Raw genomic sequence first — 27,142 nt, forward strand, 5'->3', positions numbered from 1 at the left:
CCGCCCCAGCCGAGGGAGCGGCGGCTGCCGGGGGAAGGCGGGCAGAGGCAGCTGGCCCCTCATTTGAGGTGAGCCCCAGGAGGGCGGAGAGGGGCTGGGGGTGCTCTATGGGGCGGCTTGTGGGGGCTGCCCGGCTCCCCCCCCCCCCCCCCACCGCCATCACCGTCCCCGTCCCGCCCCGCCTGACATGGCCGCCGCCGGGCCTGCAGCGGCGCCGCGCTGCGTTGGGAGCCCCGAGCCCAGCCGAGTCTCCCGGCCCGGTTTTGCTGCCCTAGGCTAAATGGGCGGCGTTTTGCTGCCCTCGGCAGCTCTCTGGGTCGCCTGCACCGGCTGGGGGTTGTGTGAGGGAGACAGGGCGCGATCCTTATCGGGGAGGGGGGGGGAAACCCGCCTGGGGGCAGGGGGCGACGCGGGGCTGGTGGTGAGGGGAGAGGGAGCCGGCGTGAGGGGAGAAGTGGCACCAGGAAGGGCAAGGAGGCAAAAAATAAATGCCCAAACCTCCATGGATTGTGGTGCAGGAATTCATTCTTTAAATTTCTAAGCTGCACTGTGGCAGTGGGCGCCGCAAAGACAGCAACCCTGTCAGTCTACTTAGCAAAACGCCTTGTACCCCCCTTTCCTAAAAAACAAACCAGTAATGAACTCATAGAAGGTAAATTAACCAATACCCTAAGATTAAGTTCACTTAAGGTGTGATATTATGATTTTTTTGCTTGAAGGAATCGTTACCAAACACTTGTCGATCCTTTTGCTTATTGTGCTGTTTCTAAGTCTTGTTTCCTCAGACCTCGTATCCTTATATAAGATCAGTTCACTAAGTGCTGTAGCCCTATAAACATCGTATAATTTGGAATAGAATCGCTCTGGATTCTTCCCTAAACTCAGCTACCTCCAGGTTTTAGAAATTTGGGCCTTTTATTGGTGCTGTGCTCAGCATAGCTTGAAGTGACTTCAGGGCCTTGCCAAGAGAGCTTCTGTGCTGGGGCACTAACAAACTGGTGAGATGTAGTGAAAACAGCCTTAACTTGGTAAAAAAAAAAAAAAAAAGAAAACCTGTAGCTACCTATGGCTTTGCATTCTAAGAAGCATCTCAGACCGTGGTAGAGCATCTGTGTTTTCTCACTTTTTCCATTAAATAGCAACTTTTAGTTACCGTTTTGGCCAGCGGTAAAACAGCGTGTACCTTCTGCAGAAGCTGAGTGGATGTTACTGTGATGCAGAGCAGATGGCTTCCTCTCCCGTGTCTCAGACCTGCTGCAACATTTGGAGTTTGTTGTGGTTAGGCTGCTATCTGAAACATCTCTTTAACTTGTGCTTTACAAACAGGGCAGTGTGAATGACAGTACAGTAGGCGGGATGCAGAAATACCCTCAGTAAGGATGGTTGTAGGAAGTCAGTGGCACAGGGAGATACTGTTGCAAAGAGGGGAAAGTGCTCCTCAATATTTTTTCAAGCAGGAGCAAGTTCTCTGTAAGTAATGTGAGTGGCACTTGGAAAATGAGCGACTCCATCTGGCTCTGTAAAACTTCCCCAACTTTCTTTTCCCTCTGGTGGTAGAGTATTAGTAAAAGGGTCACAGAAGACTGAATTTCAAAGGCTAAAATAACAACTGAATGAACCCTCGGATTTTACAAATTCATTCCAGTTGTGGTAAAAGATTGGAAAACGAAACTAAAATGCCAAGAAGAGTACTTAAAAAATTTCTGACTGCAGCTATTATTTTAAGACCCTTCAAAGTACTTTGCAAAAAATATTGCCTGTAAGTCTTATGAAGAGACGGCAATACTTCTCTTCATCCTTCTATTCAGTGGTGACTGCTTTCTGACTACTGTCCTGAAGTTTTTTCAAACCTTCCTTCGTCTAGACCTGCAGGGCAGCGTGAGCTGCCAGGTGCTGCTGAACATCCGTGTGGTTCAGGGTAAGCTGCAGTTGCTCTCTGCCTGCTGGATCAGGCTCGTGGCTCACCTTTCGTAGCTGCCAAGCTCTTTCGTAACCTCTGATCTTTCATAACCCTAAGTGCTAGCCAGTTCCCCTCACATGCCTTTCATAATCGACACACACACACACGCGCCACGCGTTTCATCTCCTCGACTTGCTGTAGACTCATCCTAGATGAACTAGAAATACTGGTGCTTCGTCGATCTGAATTCTTCCCAGCCTTGGCCTGGTTCTTGCAGAGGTCGGGTTTCCTTCCCCGAGACCCAGGACGCTCAACAGAGGGGAACACCTGTTACAAAACGGAGAGCAGAGCGTAAACCTGGATTTCCTTTTCTCACAGGCTGTGAAGCCCTTATTGACTTGCGTGTTACCTAGCGGGTGTACCGTGTGGTATTCTCTTTCGTTTCCATTTCTACACTGTCACACGGTATTTCTCGGTGGGGCCGCTGGCTGTGCCACCCGGAGATCCAGCCTGTCCCACAGCCAGCCTGGTCTGCACTACCAAAAGCAGGGTCACTCGGAAGGGAAGCTGCTGCAGCTGAAATTGGTTTAATTACGCCTCAGCCGACAGTTCCCCATTCTCTTCTTTGACAGTAATTGCACGCTGCGGTGATGCAATCACATTTGTTGGAGTTTTTACAGAAAGGGAGAGTGACCTCCTCTGGCTCGCCAGCCAGCGCCGTGGAAGCCACAGATGTCTTCAAACACACGCAGCTGTCACTTCGCGGGCCTGATGGATGATCTCTTAATAGGAAATTAAACGGGAGAGCAAGTGACTAACAGCTTTAATAAAAACAGAGAGGGGAGGGGGGGAAAAGGGAAGTAATCTTTTGGAATTATTAGCCTGATGGTGTGAAAGAGCATTTCCTCAGCATGACAGCCAGGGGCTTGCTGCACTGTTATTAAAGCACTTCAGTGTGATTCCGTACAGATGGTCTTTTTACACAGCATAGGATTATATCGGATTAGTCACATAAAATTGTTGTTTACTGTTTTCAGCCCTTTTCCCTGGAGCTTCTCTCAGTATCCCATGAAGAATGAAGTTTGAGGCTGAGGGCCTGCCTGTAAGAGGCAACCTGATGATGAGAAACCTCTTGTTTGTGCAGAGCGCTACGGTACTGTAGTAGTTTTGTGTAATGGCCGTATTGCAGTGAATAGATTTGATAGCTGATAAAGAGGTTACTTGGCCCAGCTTTTTGTTTCATCTTGGGAATACAAGAAGGGAAGGTAAATTGTAAGGAGATGTTCTCGTTTCTTGCTGGATTCCCCTGAAGAACTGTGCAGATGCCAGTTCTGCTCCATCAGAAACAATTAGGAGTTTCCGACGTTGGCACCGTTTCTCATAATGCTCATTAGTGACTCTGGTCTGCTCATTAGTGGCTCTGGTCTGCACTGTTCTCTGTGGTGTGTTAGTTGTTTCCTGTGTTTCCTTTCTGTCATTCAGAGTCACATCCTGACGGCCTTTCTTCTCTACAAGCAGGAGGCCCCGAGATCACTGCTCGGGGAGTGCACATTCTCCCTCCTGCCACAAATTAACAAAAATTCTCCAGCAGAACGTGGCCTTCAAATCTGTTCTGGGAGCTCATTAGTGTGGAAATCAAGATTTTGGCTTCAAGATCTGACAGATAATGGTGAAAGGGCCTCCTTCGGTGTTTTCAAGCTGGTTCAGTCACTCCGGGAAATTTTCCCTTCCAGGAAGGACGGCTGAGATAGCTTTCCTGGGGTGTGATTGCCTTTGATTCTCCACTGAAAGGTGGTTTTCCTCTCCAGAGGGAGATCTGGGGACAAGGTAATACAGTCCTGAGCTGTTACTGTTTTTCCTAGATATCTCTGAGTGTAGAATAAGGTGCGGGTATTTTCTCCTGGCCTTGAGGGCAGAAGTGGCAGACAGTCTCTGCCTTAGTCTCTGTAGCCTAATTTTGTATAAAAAGTGTTACCTCCATTTGGCTTTTTCAACTTAAAGGCTAAATTGATGTCCTCTTATTCTTATGTATTATGAGAAAAGATTCATTGCTTTTAATTCTGCAAATCCAACCATGTTTTTGTGCTTTTTCTCTTGACGTGTGGGACATACTGCTCAACTTTTGAACTGAATTCTGAACTTTGTATTATTTAGCTCTCAATTTTATATTATTTATCTCCCATCTTACGGTTGTGCCATGGCTCAGGAAAGCCAGACTGCTTCTTCTCCCTGTTTGAGGGAAGGTTCCTGAATGAAAGCTGGGTTATTGCTTTCAGATCCAAGTTCAAAACAAGATGGGGGCCTTTCCTACCCCAACGTTGGCCCATCGGTTTGAGGTTGTGCCATGATGTTTCAGTCTGTCAGATTGGCAGTGGATTAGGCCAAGGAGCCTAATGGGGAGTGGTGCTTTTACCCCGCTGGGCAGCTGCTCTCTCACTCCCCCTCCTGAAAGGAAAAGGGAGAAAATACAATGGAAAGGGCTCAGGGGCTGAGGTTAGGACAGGGAGATCACTCACCAATTACTATCGCGGGCAAAACAGCCTCAGCATAGGGAGATTAATGTGACTTATTGCCTATCACTACCAGACCAGAATGTTGAGAAGCTAAAAGCAAACTAAAAACACCTCCCCGTCATCTACTCTTTTCTTCCTCCTCCCCGAGTGGCCCAGGGGAATGGGGAATGGAGGCTGTGGTCATTCCCTAGTGCTTCGTCTCCGCTGTTCCTTCATGGTCACTCTCTGCCCCTGCTCCACGTGGGGTCCCTCCCACGGAGCAACCTGCTCCACCTGGGGCCTCTCCACAGGCCGCAGGGGAACTGCTGCTCCAGCGCTGGAGCACCTCCTGACCTCCTTCTGCACTGACCTTGGGGTCTGCAGGGCTGCTTCTCACCCCGCTCTCCCAGCTGCAGTTGCACAGCAGTTTTTTTCCCTTTCCTAAATCTTCTTTCCCAAAGGCCCAACGAGCCTCACTCCCTGGCTCAGCTCTGGCCAGCAGCGGGTCCCTTTGGAGCCGGCTGGAGCTGGCTCTGATCTGACATGGGGCATCTTCTGGGCTCTGCTCACAGAAGCCACCCCTGCAGCCCCCTGCTACCAAAACCTTGCCATGTGAACCCAATACATTAAATTTCTACATGTTTTTCCAAAGGCATGTAGATTTTCACAGGAGAATTTAATTCCTGGAAAATCTCATGAGGCTAGTCTTGTGAGGGTCAAAATGACGTACGCTGTCCTTTAATCCGTGTGGAAAAAAGGCTGTGCTTGGAGTTATCATGGGGTTGCATCAAGTAATCCTGTGCTCAGAGATTTTCTGACAAATTAAATCAATGATTTTGGTGCACATGCAGCTGAAAAAATGCTACGGGTCACATTCCTGCCGCTTGGCAATAAGTAGTGGGCTCAACACCACTGGAATCAATGACATTGTCATTCGTGTGTGCCAGCATGAAATGTGTCTCAGTTCAAACCAAGCTGAGTTAGAAATGCAAGGAAAAAGGAATATGTTCAACAAACTGCTTGAGTAACAGCGCAGGGAAATGCTTCTGCTGTAATTATTTACAATGAAAAGTAAGTATTTTGATGGCATTTCATACAGTTACTGACACGTTTTTAAAAAAATTGTGTATTGCTAATCTCTGGAAAATGATTGTTTCCTAATGAAGTACAGAAAATCCATTTATTGTTTGTATATACATGCAGGCTAACATTATCTTTTGATTTTGAATGCTTTGATATCTGATGTCTCGTGTTACCTAGCCTTGGGCCGTTTTTGTAGATCTATTGAGTATCTTTAATTTGGAGGAATGGATGCTTGCTTTGAAGTGGAGCCACCCAGAATCAGTGATTGCTTTTGAAAGTGTTTGCTCATAATGTGCATGAACCTACAAGAGATTCAGCTGAAGCTTTTTCCAAGAGTTTGAAGATAGAAAAAGGTTTTTTTGTTTGTTTTTTCATTTAAACCAGTGCTTGTTTGATTAAAATTTGAATCTTATGTAGGCTCCTTGCAGGTCTAGCTGCATAGTTCCGGCTGTCATAGACCTGGCTGTCATCATCTTCATCCATCTATCTTCGATTCCCACACCAGCTCTGGAAAAGCAGGACAGAGGGAGGCTCCGTAGCTTGTTTTCTCAGTCAGAAATCAAGAGTTCTGGCTTCCCTTTTACCTCTCTTCACTCGTTTCCCTAGTTTTCTGCATGTTGGTTTCCAGTCCATAGAAGAGGGATGTTCTGCTTGTAACATTTTAAGTTCTGAAAATATTTGGATCTTAAAAAGCGTGCATAGCCGCTGCGTTGTTGTCTGCTCCTATTTATTGTGTTTGTGGAAGGGTCAAAGAAAAAGGGTCTGCAGATTGCACGTATGAGAATGACCCAAGACATACTGTGAGCCCATTTTCTTTGCTACTTCTGACCTATCTATGATGCTGCCTGAGTTCTGCCCAGTGCTGCACCTTCCATGCCTGCTCTAGTTTCTCTGGAAGCCCTGGCTTAATCCATCTGTGCTTCCTCCTCTTGTTTTAGTGCTCCACCAGTAGTATTAAAAATATCCCAAACCCTTGGGATTATAAGAATATAAATCATAACAATGCTTGCATGTTCTTTATAAAATAACCATATTCAAATGGCCTTGCTTTCTATAGTATTATGACTATCAATTTTGACTACTCCTGACGTTCCCAGTGTTGAGGAAAAAATAGTTATCGTACTCACACTATGAGGTACTGCTGTGTTGGATGCATCGGGGACCACTGTGCTGATCATTCTTCACCACGCTGCCTTGTTCTGTGGCTTCCCTTTGTCGTTATTTTTGAAATAGTCATTTTAAAAAGTAATTTTGCAAAATATCAGAATTATAGATGGGTATTCTCTTCATCTAAGCTTACTGTTTAAAGTTAGTAACAGAATCATTGAAATGTTGGTCCCTGGTCCGTTTGTGAAAACCTGTGGTGAAGGAGGGAGAAGTACACAAATTTTTCTGCCTTTATGTTAAGGGATGTTTCCCTGCCACCCAACTGAAATAATCTCTGTTTGAAAGCAACTTTATTTCTGCTCATCCTTCCTGTAGAGGATATAAGGAACTGTTATTACCATCCGTTGCAATAACCAAAGATTAAAAAGAGAGTGACAAGGATTCTTGGCAGTCTGCTTTCTTGACTAAACCATTACTTCAACCCTTTATGATACTCTTTATTTTCTGCCTCATGTCATTTTTATTCCTGTTTTCTGGACTCCGCAGGACCTTACCACCATGGCACTGCTGGCCTGTGTTCAGCTTGAGGTCTATTATGTCCCCTCTCCCCTTTTTTTTTCTATTTTTTTTTTTGGTCTTTGTACTGCTACTGTAGACGTTTACGTCCAGTTTTTTTTTTTTTCCTCAGTAAAAGACTTTGTAGTTATTACAGCACTACGTTTCAAGGGGTGGTTCAGCAATACTAGTAGCTGATCAGAGTAGCAGTTTTATTGTCAGGCTTCTTGGGGACAAGGCGGTTTGTCAGGGGCCCCCAAAATTAGGAGTGGTTCGTCTGTTAATTATGGGGCCATGAAGAAACCCTCAGGGGCAGCAGGCCTGGCAGCTGCCAGCGCCTGGCCACGCCATTTCCCCCCAGGTGCTCAGGGCTTGCTGCTCCACGAACACCACATGCCAAATACACATACACGCGAAAAAATAAAGGACAAAAAAGCCCCTAATATCGGTCAACACCACAGGAGCCGCGGCCGCCTCAGGGCCGTGCCCGCCGCAGGGCCCCGCCGTTGCCCATGGCGACCGCGGCCATGGCGCTGCCGCCGGCCCACCGCTGCCTGCAGGTGAGCTCAATATCAAGTTTGAAGCCAATTGCTTCTCTTTTTTTATGTTTTTATGTTTTTATTTATTTTTTTTTATTTTTTTATTTTTTAATATATATTTATACAGCTCCTGGTAAACGTAGCAAAACTCGCAAGAGAGACTTTTAATCGGGAGTGTTATCTGTCCCGTAAATACGTGATCTGAGCACGTTGCTTGGTTTTTCTTTTCTGCCTCTCCTGCCTTTCAGCTCAGCGACGAAAACGAACGCTTGCTCAAGAAGCTGAGAAAGCTGCAAACGAGAAATAAGGAGCTGGAAAAGAACCTGGCTCAGGTTCAAGAAAAACTGCGTCTGCAGCAGTTAATGCGTGACTATGTCACGAGCAGAGAGTAAGGATTAATTGTCAAATTGGTGTTTCCTATTTGGGTCAGAAGAAGTGCAGGATTTCAAGACTTGCATGTGTTGATTCCTCAGATGCACTGGGCCTTGTCTGCTCTGCACGCTTTGAGCTACTGTTTATGAACAGGATGGGGGGGAAGGACAGTGCTGGAGGCAGGTAAAGGAGTGAAGGATGCCTGTGTAAAATTGCCATTGCTGTAGTAAAACAAACGGTTTTAATATCAATAAGTAATAGCCCTGCTTAGCCATCATGCTCTCTGTGTCTAGTTAAAGAGTTTTAGTGTATTTTGCCAATGAACAGTGAGTGGTAAGAGAGTTAAAGAGCATTGGTGCTGTTTAAAAGACTTGGAAACTGTGACCCTGAGTACCTGAAAAACTGTAGATCTACTGTTCTGAAAAGTGTCCTGCCAGGATTTACATAAATTTTTTTTACAAAATTTTTCAAGTTAAAATTTGGTGTGTTTATAATCCTGCCTGAATCTCTATTGTAAAATCAAGCTGAAAAGTAATTTAGCCTTTTTCAGTTGCTCTGTATGGTTCCAATTAAATTTGTAAAATCTCATTTTATTAAGTTGTGTTTATTTTGATTAAGTGTTCAGGTTCAAACAGAAACACACTTATGGCATAAAAGTGGATACAGCAAGGATCTTAATCTAGAAGGTGAAAGTGTCAGGTGAGTTCTTGCAAATAGTTTCTTCACAGACTTAAACGCATTATTCTTTGTAGGATAGAATATGGTGCTCGTGGTTGAGTCAACAGACTTCTTGTCAACTTCCCTGGAAGCTGATTTTTTCCTTTGAAACAGATTGGAAAATTATTTTATTTACATTTCTTAAAGAAAATACTAAATCTTAAATTAAACTTGAAAATAGCACTGAACGAAGAGCAAAATGGATTTTTTTGACAAATTTTTCATTGAGAAAAATTGTAAGATCTTTCATGTATGTATGTGTTTCATGTATACACGCATAGACTGCGTATGTGACTTTCTGGGTAGATTTTTAATACTCTAAATTATATAGATTTTTCTCTTCTGTGGGAGCTTCCATAGCTCATTTTATGTAGCTCGATTTTATATGTATACAAAAATCCATAGACTTTCTAAATAAGCCACACACGTGGTGCTATATTTCAGTCTTAATTGACTTTAGAAGTGAGACACTATTGGTTTGCCAACTGATGTTAAATATAAACTTTAGGAGCAGGGTTTTTTTTTGATGAAAAAGAAACGTTTTTGTTTTAAGAAAATGTATATCAAAACATTGTAAAAACATTGTAGCAATTAGGCCTGCTACATCAAATGTACATAACAGGCTGCTGCATTCTTTCAAAGGCTCTTGTCCATATACAGGAATAAATTCCTGGCTGTGGATCTTGCATAGATAGAGGCAGCCCATACTGCTTGAGATCGAGGTGCACTGTTTCTAGTGTTCCCTTTAGGTGGCTGCAGAATGCCTGTTTTATTATTATTTTTAAAATTACCTTACAGGGTATCAGTCTGTCCTCAAGAACTATGTAGGATGGCTGAATGTCTAGCTCTGGGCTTGAACTGAGTGCCTAATTAGATGCTTATGTTGAAGATGTCTGAGCTATTTGAAACTAGTGCTGGAATTAGGTATTGTTTCGTATTAGGTTGCACATAAGATAACCTAACTTTGCTTTTTCTCTCATCATTGTGTTATTTTACAAAGTTACTCTGTGCTTGGGGTGTGCAGTCATAACTTAGTGTGAATGCCAGCTCTTATCTGAATTCTTAATAAAATAGGAAAACTATCTATTTGTATTCATAAGTTGCTTCGTGAGTGTGGTATGTGTACGTGGTGAATGGAGCCAAGTCCAGTTGGAGGCCAGTCACTAGTGGCGTCCCCCAGGGCTCGGTGCTGGGGCCGGTCCTCTTTAATATCTTCATCGATGATCTGGACGAGGGCATCGAGTGCACCCTCAGTAAGTTCGCAGATGACACCAAGTTAGGTGCGTGTGTCGATCTGCTTGAGGGTAGGAAAGCTCTGCAGGAGGATCTGGATAGGCTGCACCGATGGGCTGAGGTCAACTGCATGAAGTTCAACAAGGCCAAGTGCCGGGTCCTGCACCTGGGGCGCAATAACCCCAAGCAGAGCTACAGGCTGGGAGAGGAATGGTTGGAGAGCTGCCAGGCAGAGAAGGACCTGGGAGTAATGGTGGATAGTCGGCTGAATATGAGCCAGCAGTGCGCTCAGGTGGCCAAGAAGGCCAACGGCATCCTGGCTTGTATCAGGAACAGCGTGACCAGCAGGGCGAGGGAGGTGATCGTCCCCCTGTACTCAGCTCTGGTGAGGCCGCACCTCGAGTACTGTGTTCAGTTTTGGGCCCCTCGCTACAAGAAGGACATCGAGGTGCTTGAGCGGGTGCAGAGAAGGGCAACGAAGCTGGTGAGGGGCCTGGAGAACAAGTCCTACGAGGAGCGGCTGAGGGAGCTGGGCTTGTTCAGCCTGGAGAAGAGGAGGCTCAGGGGCGACCTTATCGCTCTCTATGGGTACCTCAAGGGAGACTGTAGCGAGGTGGGGGTTGGTCTGTTCTCCCACGTGCCTGGTGACAGGACGAGGGGGAATGGGCTTAAGTTGAGCCAGGGGAGTTTTAGGTTAGATGTTAGGAAGAACTTCTTCACTGAAAGGGTTGTGAGGCATTGGAACAGGCTGCCCAGGGAAGTGGTGGAGTCACCATCCCTGGAAGTCTTCAAAAGACGTTTAGATGTAGAGCTTAGGGATATGGTTTAGTGGAGGGCTGTTAGTGTTAGGTTGGAGGTTGGACTCGATGACCTTGAGGTCTCTTCCAACCTAGAAATTCTGTGATTCTGTGATTCTGTGACTGTGAATGCTAGGAAATACTGTGGAAAATAAGTGCAGCAGAAAATGATGCAAGATGATATCAAAGGGAAAAGTGATATTTATCTTTCAAGTCTGCTGATGTTAACATTGGGTTTATGTCGATTTTTGCCCATTTGTACTCGTGTCGTAGGTTTCCTTCACTCTTGCTCAGAAGCAATGAGATGTGCGTTCAAGTGATCTAGCCAGGATTGTTTGGGAGTAGAGTGGAGAGGTGGGGATGCTGCCTTACGAGTTCCCATTGTCTCTTGGGTTTGTGATGGGTGCCAAGAAACTAGTTTGAGCAATCTTATTTATATCCTTTAGAAGTAGTCTTTTATACTCCTAGCAGGCAGAAGTGACATACATGATAGATGTCTGTAAATTTGCTGCCACTGTTTTGCTCATGGGTCATCCCTCAACAAGTTGTTTGTGCTGAGTGTGGCTATATGGGTTGGAGAAAAGAACAGGGTCCTCAGCCTGAGTGAAAGCAGCTCTTTGCCATCGATACAGACCTCTTGCCATGCAGTTTCTTAAAGTGCTTATTCCTCCTGTGCTGCTGGTCACACTTCATTCAGAGCAATATGTCCATTATGAGTCTCTACCATAAAACGCATTCCAAATGCTTTCTTTGGGACATCTAGAATACTTATGTGATAAAGTTCCACTGGCTTTCGTATGTTATTGCCATTTATGCATTTCTTCTGTTTTAGACTACTACAGATGTATGATAACCTACAGAAGCGTTTTGTTAAAGAAATCAAAACAAACCAGGAACAAAGTGAAACAATTGCAAATCTCACTGTAAGTAGAATTTGTAGGAGGAGTTATCAAATAAACATAGTTTTTTCAATAGACTGAAAAATAGTTCTCAGTTTTGCAAAATGGACCGTGTTTCTCTTTTCATACTCATTTTTGTTCCTCCTGTTTCCCATGCCATCAAGATAATAGGAAATAATCTGTATGCTCACTGTGAGAGTAAACTCAGGTATTTCTGTAACGTGGTCTCTTTCCTTGCTTTTTCTTTAATCATCTGCCTACCCCTCCAACCTACTGTATAGGTGTTTTATCCCTGTTGCACCAGTCCGGATATTTTTCTGTATCTTGTGAGGTGATTTATTTCAGGAATCCAGCAGCAAGCTAACCAAAAAAGGCAAATATTTTCCTGTTAGGCAGCAAGATCCATCATCTTGCTCTACAATGAGAATAGCATCGCTGAGGCAAAGGCAGGGTTGCGTGGCTAGGAGTGGTCCAAGAAGCTGCCTCAAGTAGACTTTGCCTCTTTAGGTATTGATCAAGCATCACAGCTGACCAGTATAATTAATTTCCTCCTAGGAGTTCATGCATACGTGCTTCATGTGTATTTGTTTGTAAATGAATTTTTGTTATGGCTGGATTATATCTTATTTTTCTTAGAAGATGGCAGTTGCTGCCATAAAAGGACACTGTATTGTGAGAAAGGGTTAGTATCTTCGTGTACATTTCTCCTTTCTTGTGTGTGAGCTCGCAGCAACAGTTGTCTTTTAAAACACTTCTGTTGTATGCAAAACTTCACCTTTTTTTATTTCTTTCAGACTCTTCTGGATGAATGTAGGTTTGCATTCAGGATGTGTTTCCAGTTGTTCTCAGTTGAACTCTGTTTGTTCTATGCGTTTTAAAAAAAAGTCGGTTTCTTGACAGATTAAAATTCATGAGCTCGAGCATAATCTTCAAGAACAGAGGCAAAGAATTGAGCAATTGGAACGTAAAAAGGTTTCTTGGAAAACCAGTGCTGTTTCTAGAAAAAGAAGTCAAACTCCAGAGAAAGAAGTAACATCTTGCAAGGATGTATCTAAAAAGAAGGAATCCTGTTGCACTAAGTATTTAGGTAATGGTACGGTTAATTCTGTGATGTTCCAATATGCCCACCAGAGGGGATGCGTTTCATTTCTGATCCAAAGGCATGCTCCAGGTTTTTGCCTCCACTTTAATGTGCAAAATCCAAAATGTTTTTCATTTTTGAAAAACTTGCATTGGTTATGAGATGCCATTTTAATGTCTGTGGATCCAGTTCTGCATTTGGTTTAGTGGTAAAAATAAATATTTGCTGACTTTCCCCCCCCCCCCCTTTCTGTAAGTAGTATGTCAGTATAATCGTGGGTGGGAGGGCATGGCTGTAATGAGTAGTGTTTATTATTTATTCTGTTAAGTTCTATAGGTACAAAACTTAGTGACTCCATTATTTGGTTTTCGGACAATGATCCACAGGATAAACTGTTTTTAGTCTTAAAACTTGGGATTAAATCCATGCAATATTGGTTTGAGCATGTTTTCCTTGCATCACAAAATCCACAAGTTAAAGTGCAAGCCTGCTCTGCTTCAAAGCATTTAAAAAAAAAAAAAAAAATAAAAAAACTAAAAACCAAAATACCTGAGGAGATCATATAATGTAGGTTATAATTCCCAGGAAGCGAGCTGTCAGTGATGGCTGATGTGACCCTTTCAGAAGTCAGAAAAAGGCAATCAAGCTGTGATGCATGTTTTGTAACTTTTAAAGGAAGATAACCCACATTCTAAGAATCTATGCAGAAATACCCAATTTGCAGATCCTGTCACCTTTCATAGTAGCTGGGAATGTGCCGGGCCAATTCTTAAGAATAAATCACTTTATGAAAAAGGTACTTTAAAAAGCTGAACCATAATTTTCTAATATCACAAAACGTAGGCAGCTCTTTAGCTGTAATATGATTCATGTGAGGGGGAGGTTGACTGTAATGGTTGAAGTCTATATTTTGTTATTTGAATATAGAGCTGTTGCTGAAAGAGATTAAAAAGCTGAAGAAGAAAAATGAAAAGTTGTCTACAGAAAGGAGAGCACTAAAAAATGAACTAGCTGGATTAGACAAGGTAATTTGTTTTAGGACAAGTTTAAGAACAGGAGATTTTTGAAAAGCTAACTTTTTGGTCTTATTTGAAACTAGGCTGAACGTATGCTGTTATCAAGCAAAATATGTTAAAAAATCAAATACTGCGTGGCTAAGAAAGAGGAATAATAAGAAGAATAATACCCTTTTTAAATTTTACTTCAAACGGATGGATTTTCTTGTAGATGCTTTTTTTTTTTTTTTTTTTTTTTTTTTCCATATTTGGAGAGTTTGGTTTCCTTCATAAGAGATTGTCTTCTATTATGATATTAAAAATGAAACTGCAGGTAACTGTACAATTTCCTTTCAAAACAACATTTTCACAGCCCGGGAAAATACTTTGGCAAATTATCACTTCTGTTGCCTCTTGATGTCAGTGAGAGAACTATTTTCTCGTGGACTTAAACATACCAAAATTATTCCTGTGGCAGAAGTTTTGGGAGGGCCATGAAGTTTTCATGGTAGATCGTCCCTACAGGTGAAGGAGGACAATGGGTGAAAAGTTGATAATTCTTGAAATTATATGAGAAGATGAAGAGATCCTATCTAGTTTTGGCTGATTATATTCTGTTTACTGTCCTTGCATCGGCCAACAGCTTCTTACAAAGCGTTTGAATTTTACTCAATAGACTTGAGCTGGGGAAGCTGAACAGAAAATAGTTTTGTCTAAGCTACAGACCATCAGTACTTATAATAATTGAAGTTTATTTCTGTAAAGCTTATCTTCTAATTAAACTAGGTACAGATAGAAATACTTGTTAAGTTACGAATTCTGAGGTAATACAATTACAAAAGGATCCGTCTGAAGAAGTGAACCATGTAGGCTGCCATTCAAAGGGGTTAATTTCTATGGGTTTCTTAAAGGACTGTCTCTACATTCTGCGTAGCCTTACATATTGCTCTTCTTCATTCCCTGCTTTATAGTAAATTGCTTTTATCTGAACTAGTTGAATCCATTGGATAGAGTTACCTGTTTGATACTCTATCATAATGCATCATAAATGTTGTCCATTTGAATAAGAATATCAAACTTTTTAGCATAGTGCAATCATAAATTATAGATCTGAAGTAGAATTCGTTAACACAGTGTAGCTGTACTTATGGTTCTAAACTGTTATCTATTAATGGCTGGCTTTTGCATGTAGGGTGTTACTTGTTGTCTTATTTGGTGTTGTCTTATTCCAGCTCTCATGGAAACCTCTCTGTTTCAGTGCTTCACTGCCTTTTTTTCAGATGTCTTTTGAGTCTACAGTGTTTCTGGCTCTGTTCCTGGGTTGCCAGCTTCTAGGATACTTTTGCAGAGATGAATTTGTGATGTTATTCCCCGTGTCATTTTAGGCTGCTATTTTGTAGCCTTTTGATAAATCAAGATTTTTTTTTTTTCCTTCTCTTGCATATTTTCTATTATTGGTACATGTTTCAGGCTCTAAAGTAATTTAAATTGTATTTGCATTGCCTCTTCAGTGCAAAGTTTTAAATTGTTACATATGGTTGACTGTTGCGTGCTGTGTTTGCATAACTTGGCCATACACAAATAAAAACATCAAGTGTCTTTGGACATGGAAACAACTGAAATGCTGACCAGCTCTTATTGACAACGTCTTTGAAAGAAACTAAAGTGATTTTTTTTTTCCCTAGGATTTTTTTGAAGAGATAGAAGATCTAAAGCATGCAGTACAGGAATCTGTCAAACTGAATAACCAGTACGAAAAGTGCTTGAAACAAATAACTGATATGTATGGACTTCCTTTTACAGCACATTTGTAACTACTAATTAATCTGATGGCAAGTAGGTTTTCTACCTGTTTTTCATACTTACTGCAACACTGAAACCTAACACGGTTCACCTAGTACCATGTTTTGATAGTACTATGAATTCAATATGATCTAAATGTAGCAAGCTATTCTGAAATGTTTTATTTTTATCTTATGTATTTGATTTTGCTTATATAGTTTTAAAATAAACTGTGGTCTGTATAACTTACAACTAAATTTTCTAAACTCACTCTCTTTTTCACGCTCATAAAACCCATTAATTGCAGGAGTGGTTGTGGGTGTTTATGGGAAAATTATAAAACTTCTGGATTTCAATTTCAAGAATTTCCAAATTTATCCTTTTCTGTAAACTATTAAGGAAAAAAAGTATTCTTTTATTATTTTTCAAACTTCAGCCCTAAGGATATGCTAATGCAGGCATAAAATAGTTCTATCATCAAGTTATTACAAAGGGATGTCTTAAAAGAAAGATTACTAAATCCCCACTTGGAGACTTTTTAAAAAAATTATGACAAGGAGTTAAAATTTGTGGTTGAAGGAAGGATTTAGGATTTAGAATTGGAAATAATGTATTCAGAAAGATGGTCAGGCTTGTCTTGCAGTATCAAAACAATAACTCATCAGAAGCTCTCTCTCATCGAAGAGTGAGGAGTAAGTACTCTGGTGTTTGGAGTGCTGAAAGGAAGTGAACGCTGAGAGTTGCAGCTGAGAAGGTAGAAATGTCACGTTGCTTCAGAGGGAGATGTCGAGAAAACTTGAAATGATAGGAGAAATCTGCTTGCAAGTGTGGAGTTCGAAAGGGAAAGCTTGTGGGATTTGCACCCAAACCTGTTTGTAACTATGTGACACTTCTGTGACACACACAAATACCCAGAATTATATTTTCTGAATGTTGTGAACATGCACCTGTGTGACGTTACAATGGGAGAACTGAGTGAAAACTTGAGATTATCACAAGGTTAGGAATACTGAGCTTATTCATACCCTAATTCAGCTTCTTTACTATAATAAAAATACTGACTGACTGGAGTTAGGACTAGGACTCTTGTATCCTACATGATGACAGTTTTATATAGTTGTAAATTAATAAACAAATTGGCCTCAAAGAAGATGTGGTATTCAGAGTTATACATTCACTAAGTAAGAGGAAGGATAAAGCTCTGAGCGGCTTGCTTCCTGGTCTGTCTGTGGGCCACTGTATCATGCTTTCCTTGCTTTATTCTTGGCTCACTTGTAAATTAAAGCTGGATAATGTCCTGAACAGAGATAGAGAAGGGAAAGAAGAGTTTGTGTGGCCAGTAAACTTGACAGATGAAAACAGGAGGAGTAGTATGTATGATTAAGTGTTTTAAGTACAAAAATGTATCTGATACGTGGTAATAAGCGAAATAAATGCTGCTGCTGGAGAAGGAGAGCATCACACTTCTTTTGCTTGAGCATTAGTCAGCTGAGCATTTTTTCCCATAGCTTTGTGGTTTAACATTATTCTTCTAGCATGTTTAAACTTTGGTGACAGTATTATTAAATCAGCAGTTCTCCTTATCCACAAGCTGGCAAAGTTCTGCTCTTGGCCAGGTAGTGAAGATCACAGTTTTTCCATTACAGCATGTTTGTTGCCCAAACAATTGAAATAGCAAGTAGGATGAAAATCTTGATCTTGCCTTCGTGATGAGCTCATAAAAGTTTTAAAATCAGTATTGCATCAAGCCACTGCCACCTCCTTAAAACAAGAAATGGGGAGAAATCGTTCAGTCTTGTCTGATCGCTTAGATCCTTAAGCCCCGGCAACAAAAAATATCCTAGGCAAATCTTAAAAACTAGCCGTGCTAGGAGGAGGAGTAGCAATAGATCTATCCCACAGCAGCGACGTGTTGAACCACAGCTCCATCTTGCAGCGTGTGTGCGGTCTGACAGTGTTATTTCTGACCTTTCCATCACGTGCGAGAGGACAGCTTGCTTCCACATGGCTCTCCAGTTCTGGTGTACCTGTACGTGAGGTTGAGAGAGCTGCTGCACGTGCTCACTTCTGGTTAAACTGCTCAGACTTTGGGGTGCAGAGATGTCCAGCCACAGACCCAAGCAGCCATCAGCTCACAGGTGGCAGAGCGAGGTAGGCTGGAGGGAGAAACAACCTATGCAGATGGGTGTTTCAATCAGCTGGCAGTAGGGGCTGTCTTTCAGCTCATTCTGCCTCTCAGACTTTGTGATTTATTTTTCCTTTAGCTGGAAATGTTGGGTGCAGATGGGAGACCTCTGACATCTTCCCTGTCTGCGGCACGACTCCCAGATCGTAACAGCTAGCAGCAGACATGCTGTGACAGGGAATGTGTACAAAAACGACAGCATCTCTGCGTGTTTTTTGATTAGCTCTTTTCTACTAACTGCATTTATTATTATTATTACTATTATTGGTATTTTATGAGATCATTAGACTTCAGGGGAGATTTTTATTTCCCTCTGGTCTGTAACAGTGGCTTTTTGCTGCAGCTCTGTAGCTGTTTGGACAGCTTCAAAAGAAATTTGAGTGAAGAATCATATAACAAAAATCTACTAGAAAATACAGTAGCACCAATAGCAAAACAACAGGTTGCATTTGTTTTAAGCTTTGTGTGGGCTGTGAATACGGGGACACAGGGCTTTTGGTTTTAGTAACTTACTAGCGATTCAGTACTATTTTTCTTAGGAGAGAAGGCTGTTTAGGACTACCAAAGTCTGCTTCCAAATTCTGGGGTGGGTACAGTTTGTTCAGGATTAGGCTGTATGAAATTGGGTTCTTACAGTTATGAATTTACTCATCCTATGTGCTTGTTGCTGTATCTGTTGAACAGATATTTTTTAGTCTTGCCCTGTTGTGAGATGTACAGACCAGGTCTCATTGATTTTTATTGCCAGATACAGATGAGATTAATGTTAAAGAAGTTAATCAGCCTTTATTTGTAGTTCCTCTGTGCCATGAAATTGTGATGTCTGGCCAGTAGCCTTCTCATGTAAAACTAAGTTTAGATAGAACTGAATTACATGCAATTATCTATTAGTCATGCTAACGTTAAATAATGCACACTGGAAATGTTGCATGATGAAGATGAATGGCTCTTTGTCTCGAACAAGTACTTTGTAGTGTTGATATGGGAAGCTCGTGTTTGAAAATAGGTGGCTGTTATCAAGTAGAGGTTTTGGTTGGGGAAAAGAAGAAAAGATAACCCGGTTTTGATTTCTGTGAAACATCAATCAAATGGGCTAGGACGTAGGGCAGTAAAACAAGCTGAGTTTTGTTCCTGTGTTCAGCATGTGACTGTGGCCAGGATTTCAAAACAGAACCACACAAAATTAATGGATCTTTAATTTTATCTCAGTGTTCCTAAGACTTAGGGTCTGAATATTCAAATGTACCCGGTGTTCACAGTTCTGATCACCTTTAGGCAACAACGTTAATTTGTGGCTGCTAATCACCGTCTGCCTTCGATAACTGCCAGTATCCAGGACCTTAGTACCGTGTTACAATTTCTCTGTTGTAGTAATCAAAAACAGGGGGAGGGCAACAAGACTTTTTGTGGTTTCCTCTCAAAGTTTGTGAGCCTGTGAAGTAACACCTGATAGCCCTGCTGCAGTCCCTGTTACACCGTTGACCTTTAAAGAGTGGGTCTGCCAGAGCTGCAGCACTCTTCAGATTGAAACACAGAGAGGTTGCATGTGGAACTGGAGTAATTTCACTTAAAGTAAGGCTGGTATCCCCATCCTCTCATTTGGGATACTTGTTTCTTGTAGGCATTGGCACAGAAAAAGTGTTTGTGTGAGGGACTTCAGAAGCAGAATTGTGATTGTGGGGGTATTGCCTCCTTAACCCAGAAATAATGAGTTCCTCTCGAATGTCTGTGAACAAGTGAAACAATCCATGAGCCCTGTTACAGCTGTGGGTTATCAGAGTGAAGTCATTTGCTTTAAATTAGTCTTTAAAATGGCGTAAAATAAAATTACAGTTTTAAAAGGGATAAGTTCCCTCTTTGGGCCGCAAACTATCCAGGGTGGAAGAAGGCAGGAATGACAGTATAGTTGCCAATTTGGAAAGGCTTGTTTTCCCACATGGCTTCTGAAGGAGAAGACCAAATTAGCAATTTTGGACAAATAGATACATTTATCCTTTTCAGGAAAGTACCTCAAGGTGTTTTCCAACCTAGATGATTCTGTGTATATGCATAGGTATGTGCATTTTTATTACAGAGAACCTTTCATGCTGATGGGAAACCAACATGGTAGCTTTTTGCAGGGACTGCTGACTTTATGAATATTTTATTTTGTATTTTCTCCACAGGGATTTTGTACTGATATGAAGCCCCGCTTGGTCCTCTGACAAAACCTTACTGTTTTCACCTTGGAGAGGAGAACTTAGCCACTGGGAAAGACTCTTATGCTGGTATTGCAATGCTGACTTCCAGCTTGACCACTATGAAGAATCTTCCTTCGAAGAAGAGGATCTGTTTCCTGCTGAAACTTGCGTGCTTTGTCAGCTCTGTGTTAATGTTTTGTGAATTTTTAATTTACTATGTGGTAATTTTTCAATGTCAATGGCCAGAAGTGAAAGGTGGAGCTCTCACAGGTAACACAGAGACTTCAGCTTCAGTCCTGAAGGCCATAATTTTAGCTGATACTCACCTGCTTGGTGAAATCAAAGGACATTGGCTGGACAAACTACGAAGGTAGTAATTTAATTTTTTGAATCTCTATCCTGTTTTTAGAGTTTTTAATAGTAGCTAAGGGGACAGATGTTTAAAACCAACGTTGCCGTAGTCTTAAGAAATAGGCATAGTGCTTCTGAGTGCCAGTCTGTACCTGGACTAGATAATAAAGGCATTAATGAATGGGACTTAGGTGGTGCAGTCTTCACTGTTCAGGTGAGTATAGGTACCTGAGCATTTTAGATAGGTCAGACAGTCCTATTCCAGTGTGTAATTATTTTTTACAGTGCCTTAAAAACGAGCCAGATAACTTTTATGTCCCCACCTGTTAACACCTTCAACTGCAGAGGTAAGGAAGCCAGTAGAAATTTATTTCTGTAGTAGAAGAATGGGCAGCAAAATTGTATTTAAAAACAAAGGTAACCCAATCCTATGCCTGCTGCACAAAGACATGTTTTTTTGGTCTAAAAAAATGCTGAAAGAAAGTATGATTCTAACATTATGTGAACCTTGTAAACTTTTGCTGAAGAAACAATTGCATAGTAAAACACATTAAATAATTCCCTGTTCTAATAAATTGTTATTTAATGGAATTGTAGTGAATAAAAATAAACAAGCTGGTATTACTTCTTGCACGACTCGGTTCTGATTGTGTTGCTGTGGAATTACCCAGCAGGTAAGATGTACCTACTGCACTTAAACCTGGTTTCTAAGTGTCTAATTTGAATTTCATAGTGTGTAGGAGCCATTTTCACATTCCTGTCAGGCCGTGTTCGTGTATTATGACGTGAGGATCTAGAGGTTTTGCAGTGATGACTGGGTATGTATTCTCTCTTTAGGGAATGGCAAATGGAGAGATCTTTCCAATCTGCCATGTGGTTACTGCAGCCAGATATTGTTTTTATTCTGGGAGATGTCTTTGATGAAGGAAAATGGAGCTCACCTCAGGTATGACATGAACAGCTCTCTTATTTGAAAAAATGAGGATTGCTTAAAGGAAATGGAAGGCAGAAGGAAGCACACAGTAGGTATGCAAGGCTTTGTTTCATGTTACTGCAATTGTCCTACCGATAGTTTCTAGTGTTTTAGATACTAGTTGAGATGTGATTCTCCTTCATTTTTGGTGGTATCTTGACATTTTTACCTTCTTACAAAACTTGGAACATGTGAGCACACACTGAGTGTGTGCTTCTGTGTTATACATTATCGATTCCTTTTGATATTGTGGAACAGCATTAATTTCTTCATTTTTTATTTTCATGCAGGCATGGGCTGATGATGTCAGGAGATTTCGCAAAATGTTTAAGTATCCAGCTTCTACTGAACTGGTGGTTATCGTTGGAAATCATGACATTGGATTTCATTACGAGTAAGTCCTTTCAGTGAAAGGAATACCCAAGTGCCAACATGTGCAACAGCAGCCTGGCTGGTATCAGGAATAGTGCAGCCAGCAGGACCAGGGAGGTGATTGTCCGCCTGTACTCTGCCTTGGTGAGGCCGCACCTCGAGTGCTGTGTTCAGTTTTGGGCCCCTCAGTACAAGAAGGACATCGAGGACCTGGAGCGTGGAGACATTTCTTCTCAGAAAGAGCAGTCAGGCACTGGGACGGGTTGCCCAGGGAGGTGGTGGAGTCACCGTCCCTGGGGGTGTTCAAGGAAAGGTTGGACATGGTGCTTGGGGACATGGTTTAGTGGGTGACATTGGTAGGAGGGAGATGGTTGGACTAGATGAACTTGGAGGTCTCTTCCAACCTTAATAATTCTGTGATCTACAGACAACACACCACAGGAATACATTTTAGAACAGGTTTCAGGCTACTTTTGTGCTTCTTGAAGCACATGTGAGGTTGTTCAGGGCTAGTTTTTCTGCATGGGCAAAGTCTTGAAGCTGCTTTTCCTTGTTTTGGGCTTCATTGTCTGCAAAGTGCTTAGTCTAAGCATATTCCCTTTCCCATTTCCTCAGTGTGGAAGAGTGTAAGTGTGCTTGCTCTGCTGTGCTTCGGTTGGATGTCTGCTTACACTGATGTGACTAGGGCAGAATTTCAGAGCTTCCCTGTGATTTTGCTGAATGAATACATGGTGTAAATAACGGAGCTGTAAGCTGCATGAATGGTCTAAAAATGCAAAGCGACTGTGTCAGGTTATTTATTATAATGCCAATTTCTTACCTCAGTTGTATTTTTGTTCTGTCACACAGAATGACCACATACAAGGTAAAGCGATTTGAAAAAATTTTCAACTTTACTTCAGGAAAGCTAATAACTCGAAAAGGAATAAAGTGAGTATGTGTATATATATTTTTTCAATGTTTAGAGTAGTTACTAGTGGGCTAGGAGACCTAAGCGATGAAGAATGAGAACTAGAAGTGAATTTCTTATAAAAGAGTATGAGAATATTATTAATATACTTAAGTTCTGTTATTATTATTATTTTTGATCTAGCTTGTGATATATTAAACACGAAGCACTTTGAATAGACTCATAGTTTGATGTGGAGGAGAAGCTTTTGCTTTAAGCTAGGCCAATTTTCTTCTAAATGGAAAAGTACTGAGGAGTCGGAAGGAAATTCTCTGGTTTGCGATTTTACTTCCTTGCAGCTGGTAATGACCCATGGCTGTAAACACAGCAGAAGAATAGGATCCAGTAAAGAAACACAAACAACCCCCCCCTCCATGCTTGCAAGTTAAGAGTTTCATTAATTTTAATAACTTCTGTAGTCTGCGGAACTTAACTCTTGTTCGAGGAACTCGGGAGCACAGCAGTTGCTTGTCCACAGGTTTTCCACAGGGTGGGGCAATGATGCACAGGCTGGTTTTGACTTTGACTAGACCTTGTTACAGGGCTTGTTCTCATCCTTGTCTCTTTCTGTAGCTGTCTGCGTGTGCCCTTCTGGTACTTTTGTATATCATGCAGGACTCCAATGTGAGAAAACAGTAGTGGGTTTGTGGAAATGCATCGGCATGATTAGGTTATAATCACTCCTGTGAATGTAAGATTAAAAAACTGGAAGGTTACACTAGTTCCCTTAATTAAGCAGACATTTAGAATATGCTGAACAGATCCAAAAATAGTGTTGTCTTCACCATTTCCCCCCCCCCAAAGATATATGAGCTTAGTGAATGCCCAGTGTAATGCTGTTGTTTATCATGCAGATATAGGGTCCTCTAGAAATGTATTCCAGCTGTTCAAAATAAAAGTTTTTTAAGGAATATCTGCATGTCCCCTTCCATTAATCAGCACAGCAGAATTCTTGCTTCCAGTTGCGGATTGTACGTCTAGTATCATATTCATTAACTGAAAAGAGCTGTGTTATTAATGAAATTTTACTGAATAAACTCCTTTATAACAAATCTGTTAGAAAACCAGATTAATCTGATGAAAGAGGATTAAAATTTGGGGGGGTGGGAGGTAGCATCTCTTAAACGGAGGCAATCAACTCATTCATGTCTGGTAAACGTACTGAGTTGAGCTGGAAATGCAGCTCCTCCTGCAGTTCTGACCGAGGGACTGAACAGGTACAAATCTTGTGGTAGAAAGTCGGTAGAAAGTTGGTTTGAAACCTACAGGGAAATCTTTACAACTATAAATGCAGTTTTCTGTGTGAGACCACAAAGTATGGAACAGTGTTCAGGTAGACAGTCAAGTACAGTGCTATATTGCTTTTCAGTTGTTCGAAAGGAATTGGATGTCTAAAGTGATGTCTCTGGTGCCTGAAATGTGCGTGGGGAGAGAAGCAGGTTCTCCTTTCCTTCAGAATTCCCGTTAGTTGGCTTCTAACACTCCACTAAAATACCACTTAGGAGTTGATAATAATAATAAAAAAAGGTGTAAGCATGAAATACAGCATACAGAATATCGTGCAACCTAATTAATAACTGATTTATAAAGCAGCCTACCAGGTAGAGAAATGACTATGGTATGGGTACTCCGAAGAGGATTTATAACATTGTGGCTTCAGAAGCTGCAATATCCTTTCGTTTTGTTGAGCTGTGTTCGATTTTGGATCACTTGCATGCCATAAAGTAAGGTTTATCCTACGTGTGCACGAACAGCAAATGCTTTCTTGTCCTCACTTCTTTCTCCCTGCCCACGCCCTGGTGTTTTCCAGCTTTGTCGTAGTGAACAGCGTAGCCATGGAGGGTGACGGCTGCGCTATCTGCAGTACCTCAGAGGCAAAGCTTGTGGCGCTTTCTCACAAACTGAATTGCTCCCAGCAGGTAAGAATTTATTCAAGATGCGATTATAGCCAGTGACTTGGCCACTGGAATGGAAATATTGATACTGCGGGAAGAGTCAAGATATAATGAAGGCTTTCTTCTGAAAAAAATCAGCTTCCAATTTGTGTTGTGACTTGTTAGCAAATCTCTCTTCCTCATTTTCACTAATCATTTTTACCGAACTGCTCGCTGTGTTGCTCTGCACTAATGGTGTTAACTTCCTTGTAAGTGCTGCCAACTAGCAGAGGGTGCAATTTCTTCTGTTCCAAGGAATGGCAGAAGTTCTGTAACCCTGCACTTTCTGTGAGGTGCATAGTAACCCATGCATTTAATTTTTTGCATGTTGTTCTGTTCTATATCCTTTCAACTGATTTATTGTAGTTTTCTGATTCTACTGGAGTCCTACCTCAATGGCCTAGTAATGTTTTTGTCATATTTTTTCATCAAATCCAGTTGCTCCTCATTTCGTTCCTCTTCCCGTTTTCACAGGCAGACTGGACAAGGTAGGCAGCATGATTTACAGGGTTGGCAGTCAATCAGGAAACCATCTCTCAGTGGAAAAACGGTCAGACACTATCTGCTGTCTCTCTCAGGCTGCCCTATTTGTCTTTTGCCTTGCTTGTGGAAAGATTGACAACAGATTCTACTGTTACTTTCCATGTTCAGAAAGAATGTAACTGGATTCACAGCACATACAGAAAGAGCAATTCAAGCACTGCCCATTGACCCACCATAGTGGCTCTTAAAATTTCATACAGTGGGCAGTATTTAAATACTATACTCTGAGCTGTTGCTGCTTTTCTCAAAACATGGAAAAAAAAAAAAAAAGGCAAAAAAACAACCCCTCAAAACCTAGCTATTGTGTAATTCCCTTCCCCAACCCTTTGGTGTACGTAGGTGAAGACAATATTTATGGATTGACTTTATTCACAGAACTGGAATCATTCCAACAAAGGATGTAGTGACGTGGAAAAGCTTCCAGCTTCGGAACCAATCCTTTTACAGGTGTGTTGGAGAGGGGGTGAGGCAACACGTTGACGTGTTTTTAGTGCATCTGTTACTTTTCTGGAAAGGCTGGACCATTAACAACTGATCCTTGCTTTGATTTTCTCCCAGCATTACCCTCTCTATCGGAAAAGTGATGCTGAGTGCAGTGGAGAAGATTCTGCCCCTCCAGAGGAGAAGAACATCCCATTTAAAGAGAAGTACGATGTACTGTCTCAGGAGGCATCACAAAAGGTTTATACATTAGGAGATCGAGTATCAGTGGGTGGGTGGGAGGGAGAGTGGCACGGGTATACAGGTACTTATAGATTAGAACATGTTGGAAAAGACAAACGTTAGCTGAAACACAACGACCACAACTGCTCCTGCTTTAATGTGGCCTTTGTGAGGCTGCTTGTTAGAGCTGTTCCCTTGAGGATCATCACTATCATGGCCTTGATTCTGCAGGTGATAAATCCCGGTGCTCTTATCTCTAGTTTAGTGTTTTGCAACCTATGTGATGTGTAGATTATTGACAAACCCAGTAGAAAGTCCAACGCTTTGAGAGTACTGCTCTTGCTGCAATAGGAGCTACAAGAAAATGTAAAGTCAAAACATTTCCAGAAAATCTAGTGGGCAGTGTTTATTTCCTTCTGCATAAATGTCTTTGCTCAAGACTGGCAGTACAAGATTCTCTCTTAGACAAGAAATCAGCATTGCTTTATTAAAAACAAGAGCTTTCTATTTGTAATGTCAACAGCATGCTATTGGCTTTGTTTTTCTGATCAGTATGGCCAGAAAAAGTCTGGTACTTGTGATAAGGGCTAAAGGGGAGTGATATTACAATATCAACAGATGTCTTACCAGAAAACAAAAGTTTATACAAAACACTTGGTAAGATTATTAGAATTCCCACATATTCATTCTGGCAGAAGAAAAACTGGGTCTTAGGCTCAGTTTCTTTTCAGTCATGACTTGCTGTGCTTTACCATTTTGTTTTCTAGCTGCTATGGTGGTTTCGTCCCCGTCTGATTCTCAGTGGGCACACCCACAATGCTTGTGAAGTGCTGCATGCGGGGAAAATTCCAGAGATCAGCGTCCCATCGTTCAGTTGGAGGAATAGAAACAATCCTAGTTTCATCATGGTAAGTTTTAATTTTTTTTTTTTTTATTTTTGTCAGATAACTTTCATAAATAAATCAACATGGCAGTCAGCTATATTTTAGAACTGATTCTACCTGTAAAAACAAAACAAAAAATAAAATAAAAAAATTGCCTACCCACCCAACCCACTCAGTACACTGCATCCACTTTATAAAGTACATCTGTGGGAGCCACATGTTCCGTGTGGTACAAAGCAATGCTGTTCAAGGTCTAATTAGTATATGGGTACAAGCATCTAACAGTTTCTTATAAAGAGGGTGCATTGTAAACTATTGACTTGTAAAAATAATCAGTATTGTGCACGGAACAGTAGAAAGACTCATTTTGCTCGGTTGATTTACCAACTACGAAAACAAGACCGCGTCCACCTCAAAGTTTCGCGTGGTGATCATGGTTTTCAAACTCGTGCATTAACCACTTCACACAGTGAAAACGTTGGTCACATGCCAATAGTCTGTCTCCTCGTGTCCAATTCACATTTTATACAGTGTGTTGGTTATGCTCTCGCAGGCA

General features: G+C 41.6%; 1 protein-coding gene across 2 annotated transcripts in view; it reads left to right on the forward strand.

Annotated features, from left to right (window-relative positions):
• Window positions 1-8: 8 nt before the first annotated feature.
• Window positions 9-27,142, forward strand: part of MPPE1 (metallophosphoesterase 1) — a 30,414-nt gene continuing 3,280 nt past the window's right edge. Inside the window, exons 1-11 of one of the 2 annotated variants that reach the window (XM_084281823.1) lie at window positions 17-68; window positions 11,628-11,718; window positions 15,456-15,606; window positions 19,903-20,287; window positions 21,106-21,214; window positions 21,532-21,635; window positions 22,463-22,543; window positions 24,373-24,481; window positions 25,415-25,486; window positions 25,598-25,720; window positions 26,470-26,610. In XM_084281823.1, coding sequence (XP_084137949.1) covers window positions 20,013-20,287; window positions 21,106-21,214; window positions 21,532-21,635; window positions 22,463-22,543; window positions 24,373-24,481; window positions 25,415-25,486; window positions 25,598-25,720; window positions 26,470-26,610 — 1,014 coding nt within the window. In that variant the 5' untranslated portion in view covers window positions 17-68; window positions 11,628-11,718; window positions 15,456-15,606; window positions 19,903-20,012. Of the gene's footprint in view, window positions 69-11,627; window positions 11,719-15,455; window positions 15,607-19,902; window positions 20,288-21,105; window positions 21,215-21,531; window positions 21,636-22,462; window positions 22,544-24,372; window positions 24,482-25,414; window positions 25,487-25,597; window positions 25,721-26,469; window positions 26,611-27,142 lie in introns of both variants that reach the window. The other variant, XM_084281824.1, reaches the window with a different exon arrangement.

Source organism: Netta rufina (assembly GCF_964035555.1).
Source record: "Netta rufina genome assembly, chromosome: 2".
NCBI lineage: Eukaryota > Metazoa > Chordata > Aves > Anseriformes > Anatidae > Netta > Netta rufina.